This window comes from Pristiophorus japonicus, chromosome 5 (genome assembly GCF_044704955.1).
Source record: "Pristiophorus japonicus isolate sPriJap1 chromosome 5, sPriJap1.hap1, whole genome shotgun sequence".
NCBI classification, from domain to species: domain Eukaryota; kingdom Metazoa; phylum Chordata; class Chondrichthyes; family Pristiophoridae; genus Pristiophorus; species Pristiophorus japonicus.
In genome coordinates this window covers 195,837,069-195,861,851 of record NC_091981.1, presented here as the reverse complement: position 1 = coordinate 195,861,851, position 24,783 = coordinate 195,837,069, and the positions used below count along the sequence as shown (strand labels likewise).

The 24,783-nt window shown below is 46.6% G+C and overlaps 1 protein-coding gene across 5 annotated transcripts in view; it reads left to right on the top strand.

Moving 5' to 3' along the window:
• The window catches only part of LOC139264555 (contactin-associated protein-like 2), a 2,534,539-nt gene that overhangs the window by 2,484,641 nt on the left and 25,115 nt on the right, over positions 1-24,783 (top strand). For all 5 annotated transcript variants that reach the window (XM_070881196.1, XM_070881199.1, XM_070881197.1 and 2 more), the window contains one exon: positions 23,552-23,779. In XM_070881196.1, the coding sequence (XP_070737297.1) occupies positions 23,552-23,779 (228 nt within the window). The remainder of the gene's footprint in view (positions 1-23,551; positions 23,780-24,783) is intronic.

Sequence of the window (24,783 nt, the reverse complement as noted above, 5' to 3'; positions counted from 1 at the left end):
GTAGCACCTCAATGCTGTAGAACACTGACAGAACAACTGTGTAAAAAAAGTTGGCCATGGTCCCTTTAAGGAAACCGTCTCATGATGCTTCATCAGACCTGCTTCCTGTTAATTGGCCGGGAACCTCGCATGATGGGTTTAATGAGTCCCATCAACGGAAGATTGTGTTGAGAGGGCGGGATGGACCTGGAAGCGCATTCCCCGCATGCCACCAATGCTGGCCATACCGGTCTCGTCACTGTTGCCAAAATCGTGGCCAAAGTCCTTGTTTAATTTCTCTGCCATTTCTTTATAATTTCTCCTGTCTCAGCCATTAAAGGACCCACGTTTACTTTTGCTAATCTTTTCCTTTTTACATACCTATAGAAGCTTTTACAGTCTGTGTGTATGACTCTTGCTAGATTACTCTCATTCTATTTTCCGTTTCTTTATCAATTTCTTGGTTCTCCTTTTCTGAATTCTAAAATCCTCCCAATCCTCAGTCTTACTACTCTTTTTGATCTAATACTAGCTGTACTTTCTCTTGTTAGCCACGGATGAACAATTTTTCCTGTGGTGTTTTTATTCTTTAAGGGAATGTATATTTGTTGTGAATTATGAATTATTTCTTTGAATGTTTCCATTGCTTTTCTACTGTCATATCTTTTAATCTAGTTTCCCAACCTACCTTCGCCAAAGCACCTCCCATACCTACGTAGTTTGCTTTGTTCAGATTTAGGAGCCTAGTTTCGGATTTAACTAAATCACTCAAATGCAACATAAAGTTCTGTCATATTATGATCACTGCTCCCCAGAGGTTCCTTTACTACAAGGTTATTAATTAACCCTGTTTCATTGCACAATACTAGATCTAAAGTAGCCAAATTCCCAACTAGGTTCCTCGACATACTGATCTAGAAAACGATCTTGAATGCATTCCATAAATTCTCCCATTGCACTATTACTACTGTATTACCCCTGTCCCATGCATCTCTAATTTCCTGATTTATACTCTGCCTGACCCTACAACTACTGTTAGGGGGGCCTATAAACCACTCCCACTATTGTTTTCTGCCCCTTGTTGTTTCCTAGCTTCACCCAAACTGATTCTACATTTTGTTTTTCTGAGCCAAGATATATTTCTCTGCTGTCTTTATCCCCTCCTTTATTAACAGGACCACCACCGCCATCCCCGTCCCCTTTTCATTCTGCCTGTCTCTTCTAAAAGTCAAATATCCTGAAATATTTAGTTCCCAACCTTGGTCACTCTGTAGTCACATCTCTGTAATGGTTATTAAATCAAACCCATTTATTTCTATCTGTACTATTAACTCATCTATTTTGTTGTGAATGCTTCATGCATTCAGATATAATACCTTTAGTTTCAACTTTCTTCTATTTTCCCTGATGTCACTTTAGTCACTGGTGCCCTTTGTTAATCTCTCTGTCCCTTCCTGGCCCACTCTGCTTATCTTTACCCAGATCACTACTCCACTCTACAGACTTGGCATTTCTCTTACTGCTTTTGAATTTACCCTTTCCTGAATCCCGCCAAGTTCCCCTCCCCCCCCCTTCATTAGTTTAAAGCCCTATCACCACCCTAGTTGTTTGATTCGCCAGGAAACTGGTCCCAGTCTGGTTTAAATGGAGCCCATCCCAACGGAACAGCTCCCTCTTTCCCCAATACTGATGCCAGTTTCCCAGGAAGCGAAATCCCTGCCTCCCACACTACTCTTTGAGTCACGCATTTAACTCTCTGATCTGTCTGTCCCTCTGCCAATTTTCATGTGGCTCAGGTACAAATCCATACATTATTATCTTTGAGGTGTTGCATTTTAATTTGGACCCTAGTTGTTCAAACTCCCTCAGCAGAACCTCATTCCTAGTTCTACCGATGTTGTCGGAACTCTCAGTCACGGTTGCAGAGAACAGTATCTATTCCCCTGACTATACTGTTCCCTACCACAACTGCATTCCTTTTTGTTCCTCCCACTTGAATGGCCACCTGCACCATGGTACCATGGTCAGTTTGCTCATCTACCCTGCAGTCCTTGTTCTCATCCACACAGGTAGCAAGTACCTCATACCTGCTGGTCAAAGACAAGGGCCGAAGCCCCTTCATCACTACATCCTGGGTCCTCATACCTTTTTGACTCGCTGTCACACCCTCCTGTTCCTGACCATTGGTGAACTCTAAAGTACTACTTAACCGAAGGGGTGTGACAGACTCCTGGAACAAAGTGTCCAGATAACTCTCCGCCTCCCTCATGCCCCGAAATGTCAGCACCTCATACTCCAGCTCAACAACTCTGAGCTGAATTTCCTCGAGCTGCAGACACTTACTGCAAATGTGGTTGTTCAGGAACTCACTGGTGTCCACAAACTCCGACATGCTGTAGTTACGGCACACCAACTGCCCTGCCATGTCTATCCAATCTTTATGTATTTAATTAGTTAATAACTTTTATCAACTATTTTAGTTTGATTATTTAATTAGTTTATCTAGTTTTAGTTGCTAATTTAATAAATTAAAGTTATAATAATTTACAGTTCCTTAGCTGTAATCATCAGAGGCAGTCCTTCGAAATCGAGGAAGACTTGCTTCTACTCTAAAAGTGAGTTCTCAGGTGACTGTACAGTCCAATGTGGGAATTACAGTCTCTGTCACAGGTGGGATAGACAGTCATTGAAGGAAAGGGTGGGTGGGGAGTTTGGTTTGCCGCACGCTCCTTCCGCTGCCTGCGTTTGCTTTCTGTATGCTCTCAGCGACGAGACTTGAGGTGCTCAGCGCCCTCCCGGATGCTCGTCCTTCACGGCCTCGGGCCAGGGATTCCCAGGTGTCGGTGGGGATGTTGCACTTTATCAAGGAGGCTTTGAAGGTGTCCTTGAAACGTTTCCTCTGCCCACCTGGGGCTCGCTTGCCATGTATGAGTTCTGAGTAGAGTGCTTGCTTTGGGAGTCTTGTGTCGGGCATGCAGACAATGTGGCCCACCCAGCGGAGCTGGTCGAGTGCGGTCAGTGCTTCGATGCTGGGGATGTTAGCCTGATCGAGAACACTGACGTTGGTGCATCTATCCTCCCAGGGGATTTGCAGGTTCTTGTGGAGACATCATTGGTGATATTTCTCCAGCGATTTGAGCTGGTCCACATCTCTGAGCCATACAGGAGGGTGGGTATCACTACAGCCCTGTAGACGATAAACTTGGTGCCAGATTTGAGGACCTAATCCTCGAACACACTCTTCCTCAGGCGACTGAAGGCTGCGCTGGCACACTGGAGGCAGTGTTGGATCTCGTCGTCGATGTCTGCCCTACTGATAGTAGGCTCCCGAGGTATGGAAAGTGGTCCATGTTGTTCAAGGCCACGCCGTGGATTTTGATGACCAGATGGCAGTGCTGTATGGCGGATCAGGTTGGTGAAGGACCTTTGTCTTACAGATGTTTAGTGTAAGGCCCATGCTTACATATGCCTCAGTTAAGATGTTGACGATGGCTTGGAGTTTAGCCTCTGAATGTGCGCAGATGCAAGCGTCGTCCACCTACTGTAGTGCGACGACAGAGGAAGGGACGGTCTTGGATCGAGCCTGAAGGCGACGAAGGTTGAACAGGTTCTCACTGATTCTATAATTTAGTTCCACTCCAGCAGGGAACTTGTTGAGCATGAGATGAAGCATTGCCGCGAGAAAGATCGAGAAGAGGGTTGGCATAGTGACGCAGCCCTGCTTGACCCCGGTCCGGACGTGAATTGGTGGTGGGATCCATTGTGGTGGGATCCATTGGTCAGGATCACAGCTTGCATGTCATCGTGGAGCAGGTGGAGGATGGTGACAAACTTTTGGGGACAGCCAAAACGGAGGAGGATGCTGTAGTGTATGAAATGATACAATGAACTCCATACGTGAGCCAGTGACTAGGTGTAACCTGGTCAGTCTTTAATGGCTTCCAGAAGTGTGGATACAGAGGTGAAGTCCAGGTTATATACCGGGCCCAGCATGAGTGTACCTATGACCCTAGGACCTCCGACGGTAGTGCCCCCTGGTGGTGGGCAGACATTATGTACATACATTACATCATTCCCCCCCGCCAGTTCTTGGCACAGTCCTATTACAAGTTCAGACGGTCCAGGGCCCTTCGCTCTCTGGTTGACCATGTTAGTACAATCCCAGTGCTTTTGGAGTCTCTCACGACTTGGGCTGGGCGTTGGCCACAGTGGGTTCTTCTGATGGCTGGATGTGAGTTGGTTGGTCGTATAAACTCGCGGTCTATTCTTCCAACTGTTCCGATTCGTCAGTGTGTTTAAGCTTGATTTGATCAATGTGTTTCCTGCCCATTCTTGAACTTAACCATATACACCCAGTTACCCTCCTTATCCGTAACATTGCCCGGGAGCCACTTGGGCCCTTGACCATGGTTAAGTACATACACTGAGTCATTTACAGATATGTCACATCACACTGCGGCGCGGTCGTGATACCACTGCTGGCGTTGACGTCGAGTTTTGACATGATCGTTAAGGTCAGGCTGGACTAGAGAGAGCCTGATTTTGAGACCACTCCATCAATAGTTCCGCAGACGGGACCCCGGTGAGTGTGTGTGGCCTTGTCCTGTAACTGAGCAGTATGCGTGACAGGCATGTCTGCAAGGAACCGTGAGTTACGTATTTCAGGCTCTGCTTGATGGTTTGAACTGCCTGCTCCCTTGACCATTGGATGCAGATTTGAATGGGGCTGACCTCACGTGTTTTATGCCATTGCGTTTCATGAACTCTTGAAACTCCAGGCTTGTGAAACACGGTCCGTTGTCACTGACAACGATGTCTGGCAGACGATGTGTGGCAAACATGGCTCTCAGGTTCTCAATGGTGGCAGTGGAAAGGCTGGATGACATGATCACACATCTATCCATTTGGAGTATGCATCCACTACCACAAAAAACATTTTACCGAGGAAGGGGCCGACAAAGTCGATGTGGATTCCAGACCATGGTTTGGATGGTCATGACCATAGACTGAGCGGAGCTTCCTTTAGGGCATGCTTAACTGCATGCAAATGCTGCACTGATGCACGCATGACTCTAAGTCTGAGTCAATGCCAGGCCACCAAACATGGGACCTGGCGATGGCCTTCATCATGACAATACCGGGATGTGTACTATGTAACTCCCATACAAATCTCGCCCTGCCTTTCTTGGGCATTACAACACGATTACCCCACAGTAAACAGTCAGACTGGATGGAAAGCTGATCTTTGCGATGGCTGTACAGCTAGGTTTCATCACCCATTTCCTTGGGGATGGTCGGCCAGCCCCATTAAGAACACAATGTTTTACAACCGATAGGATTAGATCCTGGCTGCTCCAGGTCTTAACTTGTTGAGCAGTGACAGGTGACCCTTCACTCTCAAAGGCATTCATGACCATGAGTAGCTCTGCGGGCATTGACATTTCCACCTCCGGTGTGGGCAACGGTAACCGGCTCAATGCATCAGCGCAGTTGTCGGTGCCTGGTCTATGGCGAATGACATAATCATAGGCAGATAATGTCAGCGCCCATCTCTGGATGCGGGACGACGCGTTGGTATTGATACCTTTATGATCCAAGAACAATGATATAAGTGGCTTGTGATCGGTTTCCAGCTTGAAGCGAAGCCCAAACAGGTACTGGTACATTTTTTTTACCCCATAAACACATGCTAAAGCCTCTTTCTCTACCATGCCGTAAGCTCTTTCCGCCTTCGACAGGCTTCGAAACGCGAATGCAACTGGTTGTAGCTTGCCTGACTCATCGGCTTGCTGGAGTATGCAGCTGATCCCATAGGATGACGCATCACAGGTCAAAACTAGACACTTGCATGGGTCATGCAGTACAGATTTCTAGCCTTCTCAAAGGCTCTGTCTTGAAGTTCACCTCATACCCAGTTGTCTCCTTTCCTGAGCTGTTTGTGCAAAGGCTTTAATACTGTGCTCAATTTGGGTAAGAAGTTACCGAAGTAGTTGAGAAGACCCAGGAACGAACGCAGCTCCGTCACATTCTGGGACCTGGGCACATTTTTGATGGCCTCTGTTTTTGCGTCTGTAGGCCTGATTCCATCTGCAGCAATCTTTCGTCCAAGGAATTCGACCTCTGGTGCCATGAAAATGCACTTCGAATGTTTCAGCTTGAGTCCCACTTTGTCCAGACGACGCAGAACCTCTTCCAGATTGTGCAGGTGCTCGGCGGTGTCACGACCTGTGACTAGGATGTCGTCTTGGAATACCACAGTCCTGGGGACGGATTTCAATGGGCTCTCCATGTTTCTCTCAAATATGGCTGCTGCCGAACGAATGCCAAAAGGGCACCTGTTGTAAATAAACAGTCCATTGTGCGTGTTGATGCACGTAAGTTTCTTTGATGATTCAACCAGTTCCTGTGTCATGCAGGCCGACGTTAGATCCAATTTGGTGAACGATTTTCCCCTGGCTAGCATTGCAAACAGGTCATCAGCCGTTGCCCGGGATAATCCATAATGGTAGATCATGACCCGCTCCCTCGTACGACACTTTTACTGCTGCACTACCGATCACTGGTATGAGCTCTTTGGTGTAGGTACACAACTTCGCATTTATCGGACTCAGCTTGGTTCTCTCTGCCTTGGTCTTCCACAGCTTTTCGAAAGTCCTCTGGCTCATTATCGATTGACTCGCACCCGTGTCTAATTCCATGGATACCAGCACGCCGTTTAATTTTACCTCCATCATTATCGGTTGGCTCTTTGTTAGGAACGCACGTACGCTATACACTTCCTCCTCGGAGCTCTGAAGTGCCTCGGGCTGCATCGCCAGATCTACGTTGAATCGATCATCATCCACGTGGTGTGTCACAGCTCGCTTGCTCCGCTGCGGACACGTCCGCTGAAAATGCCCCGTCTTCGCACACCCTCTGCATACATACTGCCTGAAGCGGCACTGATGGGGTTGGTGATTGCCCCCGCAACGCCAACATGTTGAGCTCGGATTTGCGCCCGATGGCGGGCTTTGAACGGCTCCTGTTCTCGCATACGCAGTCGATTAGGCCCTCGACGGCGAACTTTGAGCAGCTCCTGGTCTTGCAGACACAGTCGAGTAGGCCCCGCCATGTGCAGCTCTGCCGGCCGTCGATACAATTTTGCACACAGTACTTGCCATGGAGTTCCTGTTTTGTCGTGATATCTGCTTCGTGCTTTTCTGCGTGGACATGCAAGCCTGGGCGATGATGATGACCTTGCTGAGGTCCAGCGTCTCCGCAGCCAGCAGCTTACTTAAGATCGCCTCATGGTTGACCCCGATCACGAAAAAGTCACGCAGCATGTCTTCCAACGCAGGCCCAAATTTGCAAGGCCCTGCAAGACATCTCAGGTCGGCAACAAATGCCGCTACGTCCTGGCCTTCTGGACGAATGTGCATATAGAAGCGATATCTGGATATGAGGATTCCTTCCATGGGTTTAATGTGTTCCGGAAGTAGAGCACACAGTTCTTTGTAATCTTTTTCTGTAGGAAGAGTGGATGAGTGCATAGATCGTGGGGCCACAGACAGTGAGAAGAACTGCCCTGCGCTTCTCTGCATCCTTATCTTTGTTTAGGTCGTTTGCCACGAAGTACTGGTCAAGATGATCTGTGAAATCTCCCCAACCTCTCGCTCATTGAATCTCTCGAGAATTCAACACTACTCGATCATGCTGTGCTTGCCATACTTTTGCGTGGGTTCGTATTTGCCTTGTCACCAGTTGTAGTGTATGAAATGATACAATGAACTCTGTACTATGAGCCAGTGACTAGGTGTAACCTAGTCAGTCTTTAATGGCTTCCAGAAGTGCGGATACAAAGGTGAAGTTCAGGTTATATACCGGGCCCAGCACGAGTGTACCTATGACCCTAGGACCTCTAATGGTAGTGCCCTCTGGTGGTGGGCAGATCTTATGTACATACATTACAGATGCTCCATAGTCCCTCGCAGTTAACAATGTCAAAGGCCTTTGTGAGGTCAAAGAAAGCCAAGTACAAGGGTTGGTGCTGTTCCCTGCATTTCTCTTGCAGAAGTCGCACCATGAAGATTATGTCCGTTGTATCCGGAGCAGACGGAATCCGCACTGTGACTCCGGGAGGAGCTTCTCAGCCACAGGGAGAAGACATATGAGGAGGATTCTAGCAATGACTTTGCCAGTGGCCGACAACAGGGAAATTCCTCTGTAGTTGCCGCAGTCAGATGTATCCCCTTTTTTAAAGGTGGTCATGATTACGGCATTCCTGAGATCTCCAGGCATGCACTCCTCCTTCCAGATGAGAGTTATGAGGTCATGCATTCAAGCGAATAGTGCCTCTCCGCCATACTTTAGTGCCTCAGCGGGGATTCCATCTGCTCCTGATGCCTTGTAGTTCTTGAGCTGATGGTTTGGCCTTTTCTACCTCATGCAGGGCTGGGGTTTTGCTGATATGGTGGCGGGTACCATGTTGCGGGATGGAGTCGAGGACACTCATGTCAAAGGCAGAATCTCGATTAAGGAGATCTTCGAAGTGCTCCTTCCAGCGGGCCATTACTGCCTTGGTGACCTTGAATAGTGTCTCCCCGTTCTTGGCCAGCAGTGAGGTGGGGCCTTGGGTGCTTGGGCCGTAGGTGGACTTGACTAGTATTATTAGCTGTAATACTCACCAACCAATCACCTCCCTGCTGGCCTGTGATGTCACGCCTTGAATTTTCTTTTTGAAGGCTGTTTATAGCGTCTTTGATCCCGTTCCCCTCGCAGTTCCTCTCGCCGCTGCTCTCGCGCTCTTTATTGTGCCGCTGATCCCGCTCTTCTCGCTGTGAACATAAAACATCCCATGGCATTATTCAAAGAAGGGATATTAATATTTATTCCTTAATATCACTAAAAACATAATTATTTATATTACCAGTGTATCCTACATTCATCCACAGGCAGTCCCTCGAAATTGAGGAAGACTTGCTTCCACTCTAAAAGTGAGTTCTTAAATGACTGAACAGTCCAATACGGAAATTGCAGTCTCTGTCACAGGTGGGACAGACAGTCATTGAAGGAAAGGATGGGTGGGATTGGTTTGCCGTACGCTCCTTCCGCTGCCTGTGCTTGTTTTCTGCATGCTCTCAGTGACGAAACGCGAGATGCTCAGCGCCCTCCCGGATGCACTTCCTCCACTCAGGGCGGTCTTTGGCCAGGGACTCTCAGGTGTCGATGGGAATACTGCATTTTATCAAGGAGGATTTGAGGACGTCCTTGTACATTACAGCAGTGACTACATTTCAAAAGTACTTCATTGGCTTTAGGACGTCCTGGGGTAGGAAACGCACTATGCAAATGCAAGTTCTTTCCTTCAAAAGGCATTCTGGAAGTCTAAATAGACAATATCTGTGTTTTATTTGTCATGTCCTCAAAGAAATCAAGAATATCTGTCAAGCAGTACCTTCCTCTCCAAAATCCATACAGTTTTTTACATCAAGGCAGCGTTTGACCGAGTGTGGCATCAGGAGCCCGAGTAAAATTGAAGACAGTGGGAATCAGGGGGAAACTCCACTGGATGGAGTCATACCGAGCTCAGAAGTGGATGGTTGTGGTTGTTGGAGGTAAATCATCTCAGACCTAGGACATCGCTGCAGTTGTTCCTCAGGGCAGTGTCCTAGGCCCAACCATCTTCTGCTGCTTCATCAATGACCTTCCCTCCCATCATAAGGTCAGAAATGGGGATGTTCCCTGATGACTGCACAGTGTGCAGTTCCATTCACACCTCCTCAAATAATAGAGCAGTTCATGCCCGCATGCAGCAATACCGAGGCAACATTCACACTTGGGCTAATAAATGGCAAGTAATATTCATATCACACAAGTGCCAGGCAATGACTATCTCCAACAAGTGAGAGTCTAACCACCACCTCTTGACATTCAATGGCATTATCATCACCCACCATCAACATCCTGAGGTTCACCGTTGGCGAGAAACTTAGCTGAACCAGCTACATAAATACTGTGGCTACTAGATAGGGTCAGAGGCTGTGTATTCTGCAGCGAGTATCTCACCTCCTGAATCCCACAAAGCCTTTCCATCATCTACAAGGCACAGATCAGGAGTGCGATAGAATACTCTCCACTGGAGAAGTGCAGCTCCAACAACACTCAAGAAGCTTGACACTATCCAGGACAAAGCAGCCCGCTTGATTGGCACCCCATCCATCACCTTAAACATTCACTCCCTCCACCACTGCTGCATTGTGACTGCAGTGTGTACCAACTACAAGAGGCACTGCAGCAACTTGCCAAGGCTTTTTCGGCAGCACCTCCCAAACCTGTGACCTCTATCACCTAGAAGGACAAAGACAGCAGACGCATGAATGGGAACACCATCACCTCCAAGTTACACACCATCCTGACTTAAGAACATAAGAACATAAGAACATAAGAAATAGGAGCAGGAGTAGGTCATACGACCCCTCAAGCCTGCTCCGCCATTTAATATGATCATGGCTGATCCGATCATGGACTCAGGTCCACCTCCCTGCCCGCTCCCCATAATCCCTTATTCCCTTATCGTTTAAGAAACTGTCTATTTCTGTCCTAAATTTATTCAATGTCCCAGCTTCCACAGGTCTCTGAGGCAGCGAATTCCACAGATCCACAACCCTCTTGAGAGAAGAAATTTCTCCTCATCTCAGTTTTAAATGGGCGGCCCCTTATTCTAAAATTATGCCCCCTAGTTCCAGTCTCCCCAATCAGTGGAAACATCCTCTCTGCATCCACCTTGTCAAGCCCCCTCATAATCTTATACGTTTCGATAAGATCACCTCTCATTCTTCTGAATTCCAATGAGTAGAGGCCCAACCTACTCAACCTTTCCTCAAAGTCAATCCGCTCATCTCCGGAATCAACCTTGTGAACCTTCTCTGAACTGCCTCCAAAGCAAGTATATCCTTTCTTAAATATGGAAACCAAAACTGCATGCAGTATTCCAGGTGACTTGGAAGTATATCACCGTCCCTTCATCGTCGCTGGGTCAAAATCCTGGAACTCCCACCCCAACAGCACTGTGGGAGTATCTTCATCACACGGACTGCAGTGGCTCAAGAAGGAGACTCACCACCACCTTCTTAAAGGCGGTTAGAGATGGGCAACAAATGCTGGCTTTGTCAGCGATGCCCACATCCCAGGAACATATTTTTTAAGTGAGTTAGTGATTTCTGCAGCTGGAGAACATGTTTTTTTTTTGCCACTCTGCCTACAATTGCTGGACTTGTTTCTGATGGGGTCAGACCATCAGTAGATACTTGCACCTCACCACCTCTGAACCACAGTCAGGGCTTTTCATGAGTAGGTGTGGCATACCCTTGTAGGCCAATATCATGGAGGAGAAGCAACACAAAATGGAGCAGAAGAGAATCAGTCAGCATTTGAAGAGGATGCAACCCATGAGATACAGCAACCGGCATTCCCCCCATGCCCCCCCATTGAATATACATGGCCACACTAAGGTGGCAATAGGGCAACTCTCACCATTGCATGAGGACCTGCAGTCACTCTCACCTTTTGTCTCTGGCTGTGAAAGTGATCATCACGCTCAACTTTTAGGGAACAGGTTGATTTTCAGGCAGCCATGGGTAAACACTACTATGATCCAGCCTGCAATACGGTTTTGCATTCGTCAGGTGATGCACTTTACACAAGAGCCGCAGGATTCATCAACTTTAGCATCACAGCAAGGCAGCAATGAGTTAAGACGATCTAGTTTTAGAGTTGCTGGCTTTCCCAAGGTCCAGGGCACAATCAATGGCTCACACAAAACACCCACTCAATGTACAAATTATGGGACAACATACAGAGGATCTTGCATGTCGATGCCTGATATGCTGAAAGTTATCACAATACGTACACTGTTTAAAATTCGTCCCTCCCTGATCTCATCAGGAAAGAAATCACATCAACGGATGGCTTCTGAGTGATGAAGCTTATACCCTGCCACTATGGATAATAGAAACATTAGAAACATAGAAATTAGGTGCAGGAGTAGGTCATTCGGCCCTTCGAGCCTGCACCACCATTCAATAAGATCATGGCTGATCAATTCACCTCAGTACCCCTTTCCTGCTTTCTCTCCATATCCCTTGATCTCTTTAGCCGTAAGGGCCATATCTAACTCCCTCTTGAATATATCCAATGAACTGGCATCAACAACTCTCTGCGGTAAAGAATTCCACAGGTTAATAACTCTCTGAGTGAAGAAGTTTCTCCTCATCTCAGTCCTAAATGGCTTACCACTTATCCATAGACTGTATCCCATGGTTCTGGACTTCCCCAAAATCTGGAACATTCTTCCTGCATCTAACCTGTCCAGTCCAGTCAAAATGTTATATGTTTCTATGAGATCCCCTCTCATCCTTCTAAACCCCAGTAGATCCAGTCTCTGCTCATATGTTAGTCCTGCCATCCCGGGAATCAGTCTGGTGAACCTTCGCTGCACACCCTCAATAGCAAGAACGTCCTTCCTCAGATTAGGAGATCAAAACTGAACACAATATTCCAGGTGAGGCCTCACCAAGGCCCTGTACAACTGCAGGAAGACCTCCCTTCTCCTATACTCAAATCCCCGAGCTATGAAGGCCAACATACCAATTGCCTTCATCATCGCCTGCTGTACTTGCATGCCAACTTTCAATGACTGATGTATCATGACACCCAGGTCTCGTTGCACCTCCCCTTTTCCTAATCTGCCGCCATTCAGATAATATTCTGCCTTCGTGTTTTTGCCCCCAAAATGGATAACCTCACATTTATCCACATTATACTGCATCTGCCATGCATTTGCTCACTCCCCTAATTTGTCCAAGTCACCCTGCAGCCTCTTAGCATCCTCCTCACAGCTCACACCACCACCCAGCTTATTGTTATCTGAAAACTTGGAGATATTACACTCAATTCCTTCATCTAAATCATTAATGTATATTGTACATAGCTGGGGTCCCAGCAGTGAGCCCTGCGGCACCCTACTAGTCACTGCCCGCCATTCTGAAAAGGACCCGTTTATCCCGACTCTCTGCTTCCTGTCTGCCAACCAGTTCTCTATCCACGTCAGTACATTACCCCCAATACTATGTGCTTTAATTTTGCACACCAATCTCTTGTGTGGGACCTTGTCAAAAGCCTTTTGAAAGTCCAAATACACCACATCCACTGGTTCTCCCTTGTCCACTCTACTAGTTACATCCTCAAAAAATTCTAGAAGATTTGTCAAGTATGATTTCCCTTTCATAAATCCATGCTGACTTGGACCGATCCTGTCACTGCTTTCCAAATGCGCTGCTATTTCATCTTTAATAATTGATTCCAACATTTTCCCCACTACTGATGTCAGGCTAACCAGTCTATAATTACCCACTTTCTCTCTCCCTCCTTTCTTAAAAAGTGGTGTTGCATTAGCTACCCTCCAGTCCATAGGAAACGATCCAGAGTCAATAGACTGTTGGAAAATGATCACCAATGCATCCACTATTTCTAGGGCCACTTAAGTACTCTGGGATGCAAACTATCAGGCCCCAGGGATTTATCGGCTTTCAATCCCATCAATTTCCCGAACACAATTTCCCGCCTAATAATGATTTCCTTCAGTTCCTTCTGCTCACTAGACCCTCAGTCCCCTAGTATTTCCGGAAGGTTATTTGTGTCTTCCTTCGTGAAGACAGAAGCAAAGTATTTGTTCAATTGGTCTGCCACCTCTTTGTTCCCCATTATAAATTCACCTGATTTTGACTGCAAGGGACCTACATTTGTCTTCACTAATCTTTTTCTCTTCACATATCTATAGAAGCTTTTGCAGTCAGTTTTTTTTGTTCCCAGCAAGCTTCCTCTCATACTCTATTTCGCCCCTCCTAATTAAACCCTTTGTCCTCCTCTGCTGAATTCTAAATTTCTCCCAGTCCTCAGGTTTGCTGCTTTTTCTGGCCAATTTATATGCCTCATCCTTGGATTTAACACTATCCTTAATTTCCCTTGTTAGCCACGGTTGAGCCACCTTCCCCATTTTATTTTTACTCCAGACCGGGATGTACAATTGTTGAAGTTCATCCATGTGATCTTTGGATGACCCACTAAGACTGGCCTGAACAGCAGCAGAGGATTGCTGCAACAAGGTTCATGCCTCAACAAAATTGTTCATCAAGTGGATCATCCATATGATTTCATTACCTACACAGGTTTTGACAGACTCAGCAGTATGCTGCAGATCGTGTATCATGCATTGTTGTAGCCTGCTGTGCCCATCACAATTTCGTCCAAAAAAAAAAGGGCTGAATATTGACATTACTGGCGAGGAGAGGGCATCACAATGTCCTACACTCGGGACTCCTCAGTGACCACTGCAAGGGACATTAGAACACATCTCATCACTGACTCCGTGTCCCCACTGATCGGCAGGCTGGATGGTCCAATGGCAACTATCAGAGCCTGAAAGCCCTGAGACAGTAACATGCAGAATGCTGTCTCTTCTCTTCCCTATTGCCAGCCCAGGTGCAGCATGTGCTTCTATGAAGGTGAAAGCACCGATTGGTCCCTAGCTGTTGCTTAGGTGAGGATCAGCTGCAGAATCCAGGGAACCGGCCATATGCTCCGTTAATGCTTGATAGGAAGACAAATCATCCCTGATGTGACTGCAAATGAGTGCTGTTGACTTGTCAGTTGCCGCATGTCCTCTAAGAATGATGTCAGATCCTGCACACAGGTATAATGTTCCTCTCACGTCCTTTTCAGGCAAGGACCCATGCCTTCCAGAACCCATACCTGCGAAGTCATAGGCAGCCTTCTCAGCCTCTCCTAGGAAGGTGACATATCCTCACCCACTTCTCCGACTCCCCGTGCTTTGCGAATCACCTGATGCCACATCCTCATTAACACTATCTAATTGCTTATTCGAGCCCCTCTTCTTCCTCCAAAAAACACAGAAATAAGGGGAATTCCCAGCAAACAGCCTATTGTGTCACTATGGCAACAGTTGTTGGAAAAAAGACAGCACCACTTTAAAAGCTGGAGTCACTGATCCTTGTCTTATTTGCTGATTGAGCACAACCATTTTATGGCTGAAAAACAGATGAACCTAATCAGAAAATCCAGCCTGAAAGGTTTATAATGACCGTATCTCAATCATTAATTCTTCAGTGTGGGCATTATCACACAGCTGTCTGTCTTGACAGCTGTTGTTACCAATAAAAATAGAATAAAAAGAGCCTCGTAAAATGTGTTACGATCCATATTCATCAATGTAATTCACTGATGTCAAACAGTGCTGGGAATATGTTTGGCCAGCTATGGGGGAGTTCAAACTCAAGATTTTGCCAATTTGCAGGAAGAGAACCGAGCTAGAACTGGGTCATGTCGACTTACCTAGTCCAAAGGCCGATTGAGAAACCACACAGTTTTCAGGCCCAACCTGGGTGATGGAGGTTTCTGGGAACGAAATGCAAGTGGTCCTTCAAAGGTGTGTTGGTTGACTTCAAAATGATTCAGGGTGCAGGGCGGGGGTGGGGGGGTGGGGGGCGGTGGGTGGGGGGGATGTCATGTCTCCCAGTCACTGATTTCAAAGGATGGCTTTTATGGCTCTGTTTGCATCATGGTTTGCTTTTGCAGTTCATGATATTGCTTGAAACCCCTCAAGTGAGATGGCTGCCCTCTAATCAAGCAGTTATGCCACAGTGAGTGGTGTATTAGTATTATTCTGTGTCTATCTACCACTAGGTTGAGGTGAATTTTATTGTTCGCACTGCTGACAGGATAGATTGCTGTGTGAATAATGTGACTGAGTGATTTACTGCTTTGGAATTGTAATTTATTGGATTAAACACAAGCGACTGAAAATTCGGTACCGTCCCATTTGCGCAGAAGTCCAGCCCCGCAAGCTATATTGGGCTTACCAACCCCGAGAGGAAGAGGTGTGCAAAATCTCATGCTCCACTGCCTCTTGGCTGCAGGCAGGCCCGGGGCGCAAAGGACGCGAATTTTCCAGCGTTACTCGGAGGAACGCGTAGCACTGGTGGGAAGACTGGGCCCTCCCCTTCCATTAAAGGGGAGGGCCAAGCTGCCAACTCGGCAGCAGAGAGAAGGGGCCATCGTTAGACCACCAGAGTGCGGGGTTCCGTGGCAGCAGGCTGGCACACAAGCGGAGTGCCGGGCTGCAAGATTGCAGCACAAACCCCACGATCTGCAGTGAAGAAAGCCGCAACTAGTAAATCGGACATTTTTTAATTTTTCACCACCGCACCTCCCCTTTAATTTTCACCTCGTGAGTAGCCTACATCGCCCATGGCAGCTTCACTGGGTGCTACCGAATTTTCGCTCCGGGCCAAAAACAGTCGCTGTGCACAGTGGCGCAACAGCCCAGGGCGCTACTGGTTAGCGCTACCACCAAACTCCCATGGAATTTCGTGGGAGTCGTTAGCAGCGCCACGGCTGGGCGCAAAGTCATTTGTGCCCCGTTAGCAGGGGGCACTTACAGAAGGTGCAAAGGACCCAACTGTTTCCCCCAAAGATTAATTTACCTGTACTTTTTCCTTCATTTTAGTCACACTTTTTATTTATGAATGAGCAATAAAATGACTGCATTAATAAAGGGAAACAGTGCAAAAATTATAAATTAAAGTTATGGGGAAATTAATATTCAAAGAAGACTTTATTTCAAGTGTTGTATTTTATGGAAAACCCAAGCTAGGTAAAGTTCACTTTAACTCGACATAAAGTCGAATTACAAAAAAAGATTTTTCATTTTCTCTTTAATTATCTCGTAAATTAATAGTTCACTTTAGCGTTCACAATAGTACAGACAGCTTCATACATCCCATTGATGTGATTTACACAAACTGCTCTTGCCAATCCTTCATTGCTGTTTGTTTTTCACAGTGCCTTAGCAATATTTCCTGTCCAGCCTTGTACCAATTTTTCAGCGAGCACAATTTCTATTTCTTACATATTGCCTATATAATGCAAGCTACTCCTGTGGAATTGAGTTATTTCACATTAATCCCATCGAAGCCTCAGTGGACATGTATGACTCTGTTGAGCTTTGTTAAAAGGTAATGTACGGCAGAGGTGTCCAAACTGGTCCCTAACCCCAGCAATCTAACATTGAAGCCCAGGTAACTAAGTCTTATTTGTGCTTATATTTCTCATTGACTGGTTTGAAATGGGTTGTTCAGTGTGGTTTCATTATTGGCGAAAAAATACTAAAATTGGAACAATACAATTACGCAATAAACAGACAGTTAGAAAAAAAGCAATATTCTCTGCAAAATTCTGTTAGTATAAGCAGCTTAACTATATGCAAATTAATAAGAACATGGATTTAAACTGTATATGTGGTTTCTGAGGCACCATGTTATGCACCTATATGATCCACGAAGACAAAAAAAGCTTGGACACGGGCCTTCTTCTGGCACATGGACCTCAGCTCAATGGTCCAGTGGATTAAAGAGCCATATAGTTGTATTACTGAGCCATGCAGATCAGGAAGGTTTTAGGTTTAATCCCTAGACTGTTGAGTTAGTTAATTTCAGACTTCATGGGGTGCCGGGGGGGGATTGGTGGATTTTCCCTGTGCTAAATTTTGGAGGGGGTGGGAATCAGCCAGGATCCGACTTGTGATCACTATCCAGTGATCCCTGCTGGAAATTGAATTTATAGGGATATTGAGTGGGACAGAATCTGTCTTGATTTCCACCCCATCCCATAATCAGATAGTACCGGAACTAAATCGGCTCAGATGAAGAATGGCCACGGAATGAAGAGCTGGAAAGTTTGTGCTGAGGAATGGAACACATTTCCAGTTTCGACACCCAGTGTCAACATCTAGGTCAGACATATCAAGGTCACATGCAACATTAGCACTCTTGGACTCTACACCAACAATGTGCCTCAGTTCCCAACCTGAGTAAAGTTTAATATCCATCTTATCCTCCACTAAAGTAAATTTTCCATTTCCATCATCAGCCATTGTAGTATCATGGCTGCTCTGAGTAAAACTTCTAATTTGTGCTGAGATCAACTCAACAGCCTAGGGATTAAACGTGAAATCTTCTTGATCTGCATGGCTCAGTAACACTGTATGGCTTTTTAACCACTGGACCATTGGACTGAGGCCTATATGCCAGAAGAAGGCCCATATCCAAATTCATTTTATGTACTACCCTTACAGCAGAAAACAAGTATTCATACTCTAATTAATATTATCGTACCTAATTACCTTACAGCAGATACTTCCAGTTCATCAGTCTGAGCTGGGTTCAAATCCACGTAGCGGAAGTGAAAGGGTACTGTGCTAATCCTAATCCTTTACACCCCTCAGCTGACCCGCCCCCTCTCATTTTCTTTTCTATTCCCATGAAGAGAATGAACTGGAAAATTATACTTTTCTCCTTTTATAATGTCAGAACTCACTGTGATGTGAAACACCCATTCCTTAATCTGTAGTATCCTGTATGCCCAACAGATATGTTTTAAGTTATAAAAACAGAAAATGCTAGAAATCGCAGCGGGTCAGACACCATCTTTGGAGAGAAACAGAATTAATGTTTCAGGTCGATGACCCTTCGTTAGATATGTTTTTGGTTGTGCTTCTAGAACACAGTATAGAAAACAGCCTATCAGTTTTTTCTATGTCACTCCCTGTCGTAGTTTTGATATGGAAGCCAAAACTGTTAATAGTAAAAGTATGTCAGTGCCTTTGCTTTGCAATACCATCTGTAGAATCATAGAATGGTTACAGCAAAAAAGGAGGCCATTTGGCCCCTCAAGCCCGTGCTGGCTCTCTGCAAAAGCACTTCAGCTAGTCCCACTCCCCCACCCTTTCCCGCTACCTTTCAATTTTTTTTCCTTCAGATACTTTTCCAATTCCCTTTTGAAAGCCATGCTTGAATCTTTCTCCACCACCCTTTCAGGCAGTGCATTCCAGATCCTAACCACTTGCGGCATAAAAAAGTTTTTCCTCGTGTCGCCTTTGGTTGTTTTGCCAATCACCTTAAATCTGTGTCCTCTGGTTCTTGATGCTTTCACCAATGGGAATAGTTTCTCTTTATCTACTCTGTCTAGACCCATCATGATTTTGAACACCTCTATCAAATCCCTTCTCAATCTTCACTCCGGCTTCACTAGTCTATCTACGTAACTGAAGTCTCTCATCCCTGGAACCATTCTCAGAAATCTTTTCTGCACCCTCTCTGAGGCTATTTAAAGTAGATTCTGTTAAATTAATGGATCTGAACTCCATTGTCTTCTCACCCACCTCCTCTTGGACTCACCCTCCTCTCCTTTCGCACCAAAATTTCCCTTTGCCCATATCCTCATCTCCTTTACCCTGTAACCCTTCCTGACTAACTGTTGCTCAACCATCCTGTTTCTGAGCCCCACCCACTACATTTTCAGATTATATTACAACAGAATTCTGGTGAAATTTGCACCAGTTCTTAACAATTTAGTCCTGATTTACACCAGTGAAAGAAAATGGGCCGTCAGCTGTTCATTTTTAATGGTGACACAAGTTGTTTGTAAACAAGTGAGGTCAGCACGTTTCCTTCAAATCACAGGCACTTTGGGACAAATATTCTTCAAGGCAGCACTCCAGAAATAGAAAGCATGAAATGGAAGACCTGAGTTTGGACTAATGACCTGTTATCATTTAGTTCAGGGCTTGTATTGCCTGTATAAATGGAAATTGTGATAATAATCATTCCTTTAGAGCTTTTTTTCTATAAAATAAAGTAATTTGCACTTTAGTCTAATGTCTTGTAGAAGAAACAAGATGTTTGTGATAGAGGTTATCTGCAGGTGAAATTACAAATATTTGCTTGTCACATTCCCTCATTATGAGCTATTAGTTCATGACAGATCTTTGAAGGCCATTATTCTAACCCAAGTAAGTAATGAACTATATTTGGCCTTGCTACTAGATACAATGGCCCCAAGTTTCCACACCATAAAAAACGGGCACCCCTCCGAGCTGGGCGCCCGTTTTTCGCGCCGAAAACGGCGCCGGAAAAAAACACGCGATTCTAGAGCGTCCTGCAGCTCCATGTCTGCTTGGCGTGGCGCCCAGGGGGGCGGAGCCTACACTCGCGCCGATTTTGTAAGTGGGAGGGGGCGGGTACCATTTAAATTAGTTTTTTTCCTGCCGGCAACGCTGCGCGTGCGCGTTGGAGCGTTCGCACACGCGCAGTGTGAAGGAAACATTGGCACTCGGCCATTTTTGTAGTTCTTTGCAGCTGTTTAATTTTTGAACATTTTTTAATAAAAGCACATTGCCATCAGCACATCAGCACTGAGGCTTCTTGCAGCAGTGAGAAGGCTGCAGGAAGCCTCAGAAAGTTGAGGCAGTCGTTTCTCGACGGCCTCCCGCCCCTCCCCCCCAACCGTCGGGGAATGGCTGCTGAACTTGTGAGGCTTCCTGCAGCCTTCTCACTATTTCCTTCCCCCATGCCCGCCATCGGGAACGACTGCCTCCTCCCCCCCCCCCCCACGGGAACGAACGACTGCCTCCCCCCCCCCCCCCACGGGAACGAACGACTGCCTCCTCCCCCCCCCCCCCCGCAGGAACGAACGGCTTCCTCCTTCCCCCCCCCCCCCACGGGAACGAACGGCTTCCTCCTCCCCCCCCCCCACGGGAACGAACGACTGCCTCCTCCCCCCCCCCCCCCGCAGGAACGAACGGCTGCCTCCTTCCCCCCCCCCCCCACGGGAACGAACGGCTTCCTCCTCCCCCCCCCCCACGGGAACGAACGACTGCCTCCCCCCCCCCACGGGAACGAATGACTGCCTCCCCCCCCCCACGGGAACGAATGACTGCCTCCTCCCCCCCCCCCACGGGAACGAACGACTGCCTCCTCCCCCCCCCCCCCCGCAGGAACGAACGGCTGCCTCCTTCCCCCCCCCCCCCACGGGAACGAACGGCTTCCTCCTCCCCCCCCCCCACGGGAACGAACGACTGCCTCCCCCCCCCCACGGGAACGAACGGCTGCCTCCTTCCCCCCCCCCCCCACGGGAACGAACGGCTTCCTCCTCCCCCCCCCCCACGGGAACGAATGACTGCCTCCCCCCCCCCACGGGAACGAATGACTGCCTCCTCCCCCCCCCCCACGGGAACGAATGACTGCCTCCCCCCCCCCACGGGAACGAACGGCTGCCTCCTTCCCCCCCCCCCCCACGGGAACGAACGGCTTCCTCCTCCCCCCCCCCCACGGGAACGAACGACTGCCTCCCCCCCCCCACGGGAACGAATGACTGCCTCCCCCCCCCCACGGGAACGAATGACTGCCTCCTCCCCCCCCCCCACGGGAACGAACGGCTTCCTCCTCCCCCCCCCCCACGGGAACGAACGACTGCCTCCCCCCCCCCACGGGAACGAATGACTGCCTCCCCCCCCCCACGGGAACGAACGGCTGCCTCCTTCCCCCCCCCCCCCACGGGAACGAACGGCTTCCTCCTCCCCCCCCCCCACGGGAACGAATGACTGCCTCCCCCCCCCCACGGGAACGAATGACTGCCTCCTCCCCCCCCCCCACGGGAACGAACGGCTTCCTCCTCCCCCCCCCCCACGGGAACGAACGACTGCCTCCCCCCCCCCACGGGAACGAACGACTGCCTCCCCCCCCCCACGGGAACGAACGACTGCCTCCCCCCCCCCACGGGAACGAATGACTGCCTCCTCCCCGCCCCCCCCACGGGAACGGCTGCCTCAACTTGTGAGGCTTCCTGCAGCATTCTCCCTGGCTGAAGCACTTTCACACAGGTAGGAAGATGGTTTATTTAATCTTTTCTTTGCTTGTAAATGTTTATTCAGGTTGGATTTATTTGTATAATATTTGTATAAGTATAAATAAGGATTTATTATAGAATCCCCTCCCCCGCCCCCCCCCCCCCACCTCGTTCCGGACGCCTAATTTGTAACCTGCACCTGATTTTTTAATGTGTAGACAAGGTTTTTTCAGTTCTACAAAAATCTTCACTTGCTCCATTCTAAGTTAGTTTGGAGTACGTTTTCACTGTGGAAACTTTGAAATCAGGCGTCAGTGGCCGGACACGCCCCCTTTTGAAGAAAAAATTCTGTTCCAAAGTGAAACTGTTCTAACTGACTAGAACTGCAGAAAAAAAAATGTGGAGAATTGCGATTTCTAAGATAGTCTGTTCTCCACCAGTTGCTCCTAAAAATCAGGCGCAAATCATGTGGAAACTTGGGCCCATAATTCTATCACAGAAAAAGTAAATTGAAATTTGTAGTACGTATTTACATAAAAATATCTACTGATGAATTTGTATCTGCTTCTGCTGTTTATTTTTAAAAAGTGAATCTGAGACTAACTAGTTTAAAATGCTGCATTTAATTAAGAGTTTGTTTGCCAAAAGCATAATTGCAATATTATGGTTCATGTAGTTTGCTGAAGATACTCTGCAGGTCTGTGCAATTCTAATTTTAAATTTCAGTAGGAGACATACGTGACTCCTTTACGAATTCAATATTTGTGAATTATGGCAACATCAGATCCATGAAATAAGGCAAGACATTTTTATGTTTCTCTCTGCTCATTATGGTGTCGTCAATGTTTTGTATATATGCTTGAATAAAAGAAACAAAATTATGAATCACAAAAATAAGTTGAATTTCTGATTCATTATGATAATTCTATGCTGTTTTACCAGTTCAGGAATCCCAGCACACCTTCAGCAGGACAGGACTTCCAACCACCACAATCCCCTGACCCTGGCTCATTTCTTTTGGTTCAGGTCATTAGAATGCTTTTTTTATATGGGCTGCTTGGCCTCCACGAATAAATCTCCCTGAAGGGGGCAGAGAGATCGGTTGTGGCAGGCTGCAAAGCACAAGGCCATTATAAAAGGGAGCAAATCTTGTGAAGCACTTTTTCTTTAAAATAAACCTTTAACTTTTTCTCCTGCTGATTTCGCATCAACAGCCTGTTTTCTTTTAAAACTTGGGTTGTGCAATTGATTGTCCTAGGCTTCTCAGTCTTAAAAATTGTAAATATCACCCCTCTGTTGCCATAATGGTGCTATATGGCAACATGGGACCCTGGCATCCAGTGTTCCAGCGGTGCAAGTGTCAGAAAATACATTGGATGAAATATTTCCATCATTTACATATCATTAACATACACCTGTCAATATATATGTGGGCAGATATATTGCACATCTCTTGTCATGGCAGAAAATCCCAGAAACGACAGGAGCAAGCAGCTCCAGAAGAATTTTCCGCCTTTGTCCACTTGAGCCATGCGTGGGTGCTGGTGCAACTCGAAGGGAAATCCAGGCCTTGATTTCTTAACTGGCCTATATGACTGGGCCATTACTGTAATCATGGAAATAGGGTATTATAATCATTCTATATGTATTCAGATTGCAACTTCTCCTTTTCCCCTGCCACGAATGAATATTAATTAGAATATGAATACTCGTTTTGAAAATTCTTACCTTTTACGCAGCTCACTAATAGATATCATAATCTATGACAGTACAGTGTCCACTTTCAGATTGAATCTGATACTTAATGCTTATTTTAAGTTTTTTGTTGTTGCAGAAATTGGAAACATTGACCAGGAGGTACAGAAGTATAATACTCCAGGGTTTGTCGGCTGCCTGTCACGAGTTCAGTTTAACCAGATTGCACCACTCAAGGCAGCACTGAAGCTCAACGCCTCTTCTCCAGTCAGTGTCCAAGGAGAATTTGTTGAATCCAATTGTGGAGCATCCCCTTTAACCATTCCACCATTGCCAGCTGCAACAGATCCCTGGCATTTTGGCTCAGGTATGAGGTGGCAGTATCTGCAATAAAAAGTGTTTATTGCTGCACTTTTAACTTTAATATTAATCTTCCAATACATAGGGGTATACTTTTGACTTTACTGCCTGGACAGCGAGGAAAATCAGGCTGGAAGGATCACTCGTCTATTATGGAGTCGACCAAATTTTCTGTCCATTTAGTGGAAGGTCATGCAGGTGGAAGTCTCGTGTCTGTCTAATTGAACTGCACTGTTCCCCCACGAACCATGTAAATTACACATGGCACAGTAAATATTTGAAGAGTTTTTTTTCCAGGCTTCTTAACTGCCTTCTTTTACAGCCAACAGCATCTATTTTCACCTTTTTTTCGTTCTTTATTGCACAAAATGTTATGTCTGGCCTTAACCCTGCTCCCCATATGGAAAGTGGCAGCATTTTAAACAGCTGTGTAACCTTCAGTGGTTTCTGATATAAAATCATGTATTTTTTAAAAAGCATTGGTAGACCCCTGGGAACAGATAACCAACCGCCTACAGCTGAGCAGGTTAGCGTTTGGACCGTTCCCAAATCTCCATGAATTCCAGATTCAGTTAGCCACTAGGAGACATGTAACAGTACCTTGGGACTGAATCTCTTGTCTTTATGGAAATATATTGGTTAATTAATATGCATTATTCATGAAATTATAGCTCTCAGCTGAAGACACCTTCAGGCTGGTGACCATGTTCTCATATCATTTTGAGAACTAGGCTGACAGACTGTCCCAATCTGGATTCATTTATACAAAGCCCTGTAAAAGTGTACCAGTGAAGGAAGTTGTGTTATCATATACTGTTGCACAGATTTTGTTGCATGCAAGGAAAGTGGGTCACTCTAATTGAGATCTGCAGTACTAGCACTTATTCTTTCCCTTCATCCCAGTCCTCGTAAAAGGAAGCTAGACATTTTGAAGCAAGCTTACCATGGTCTCAAACGAAAATTGTTCATGTCCAATATGAATGCAACAAAATTTACCAGCCAGTATTCAGA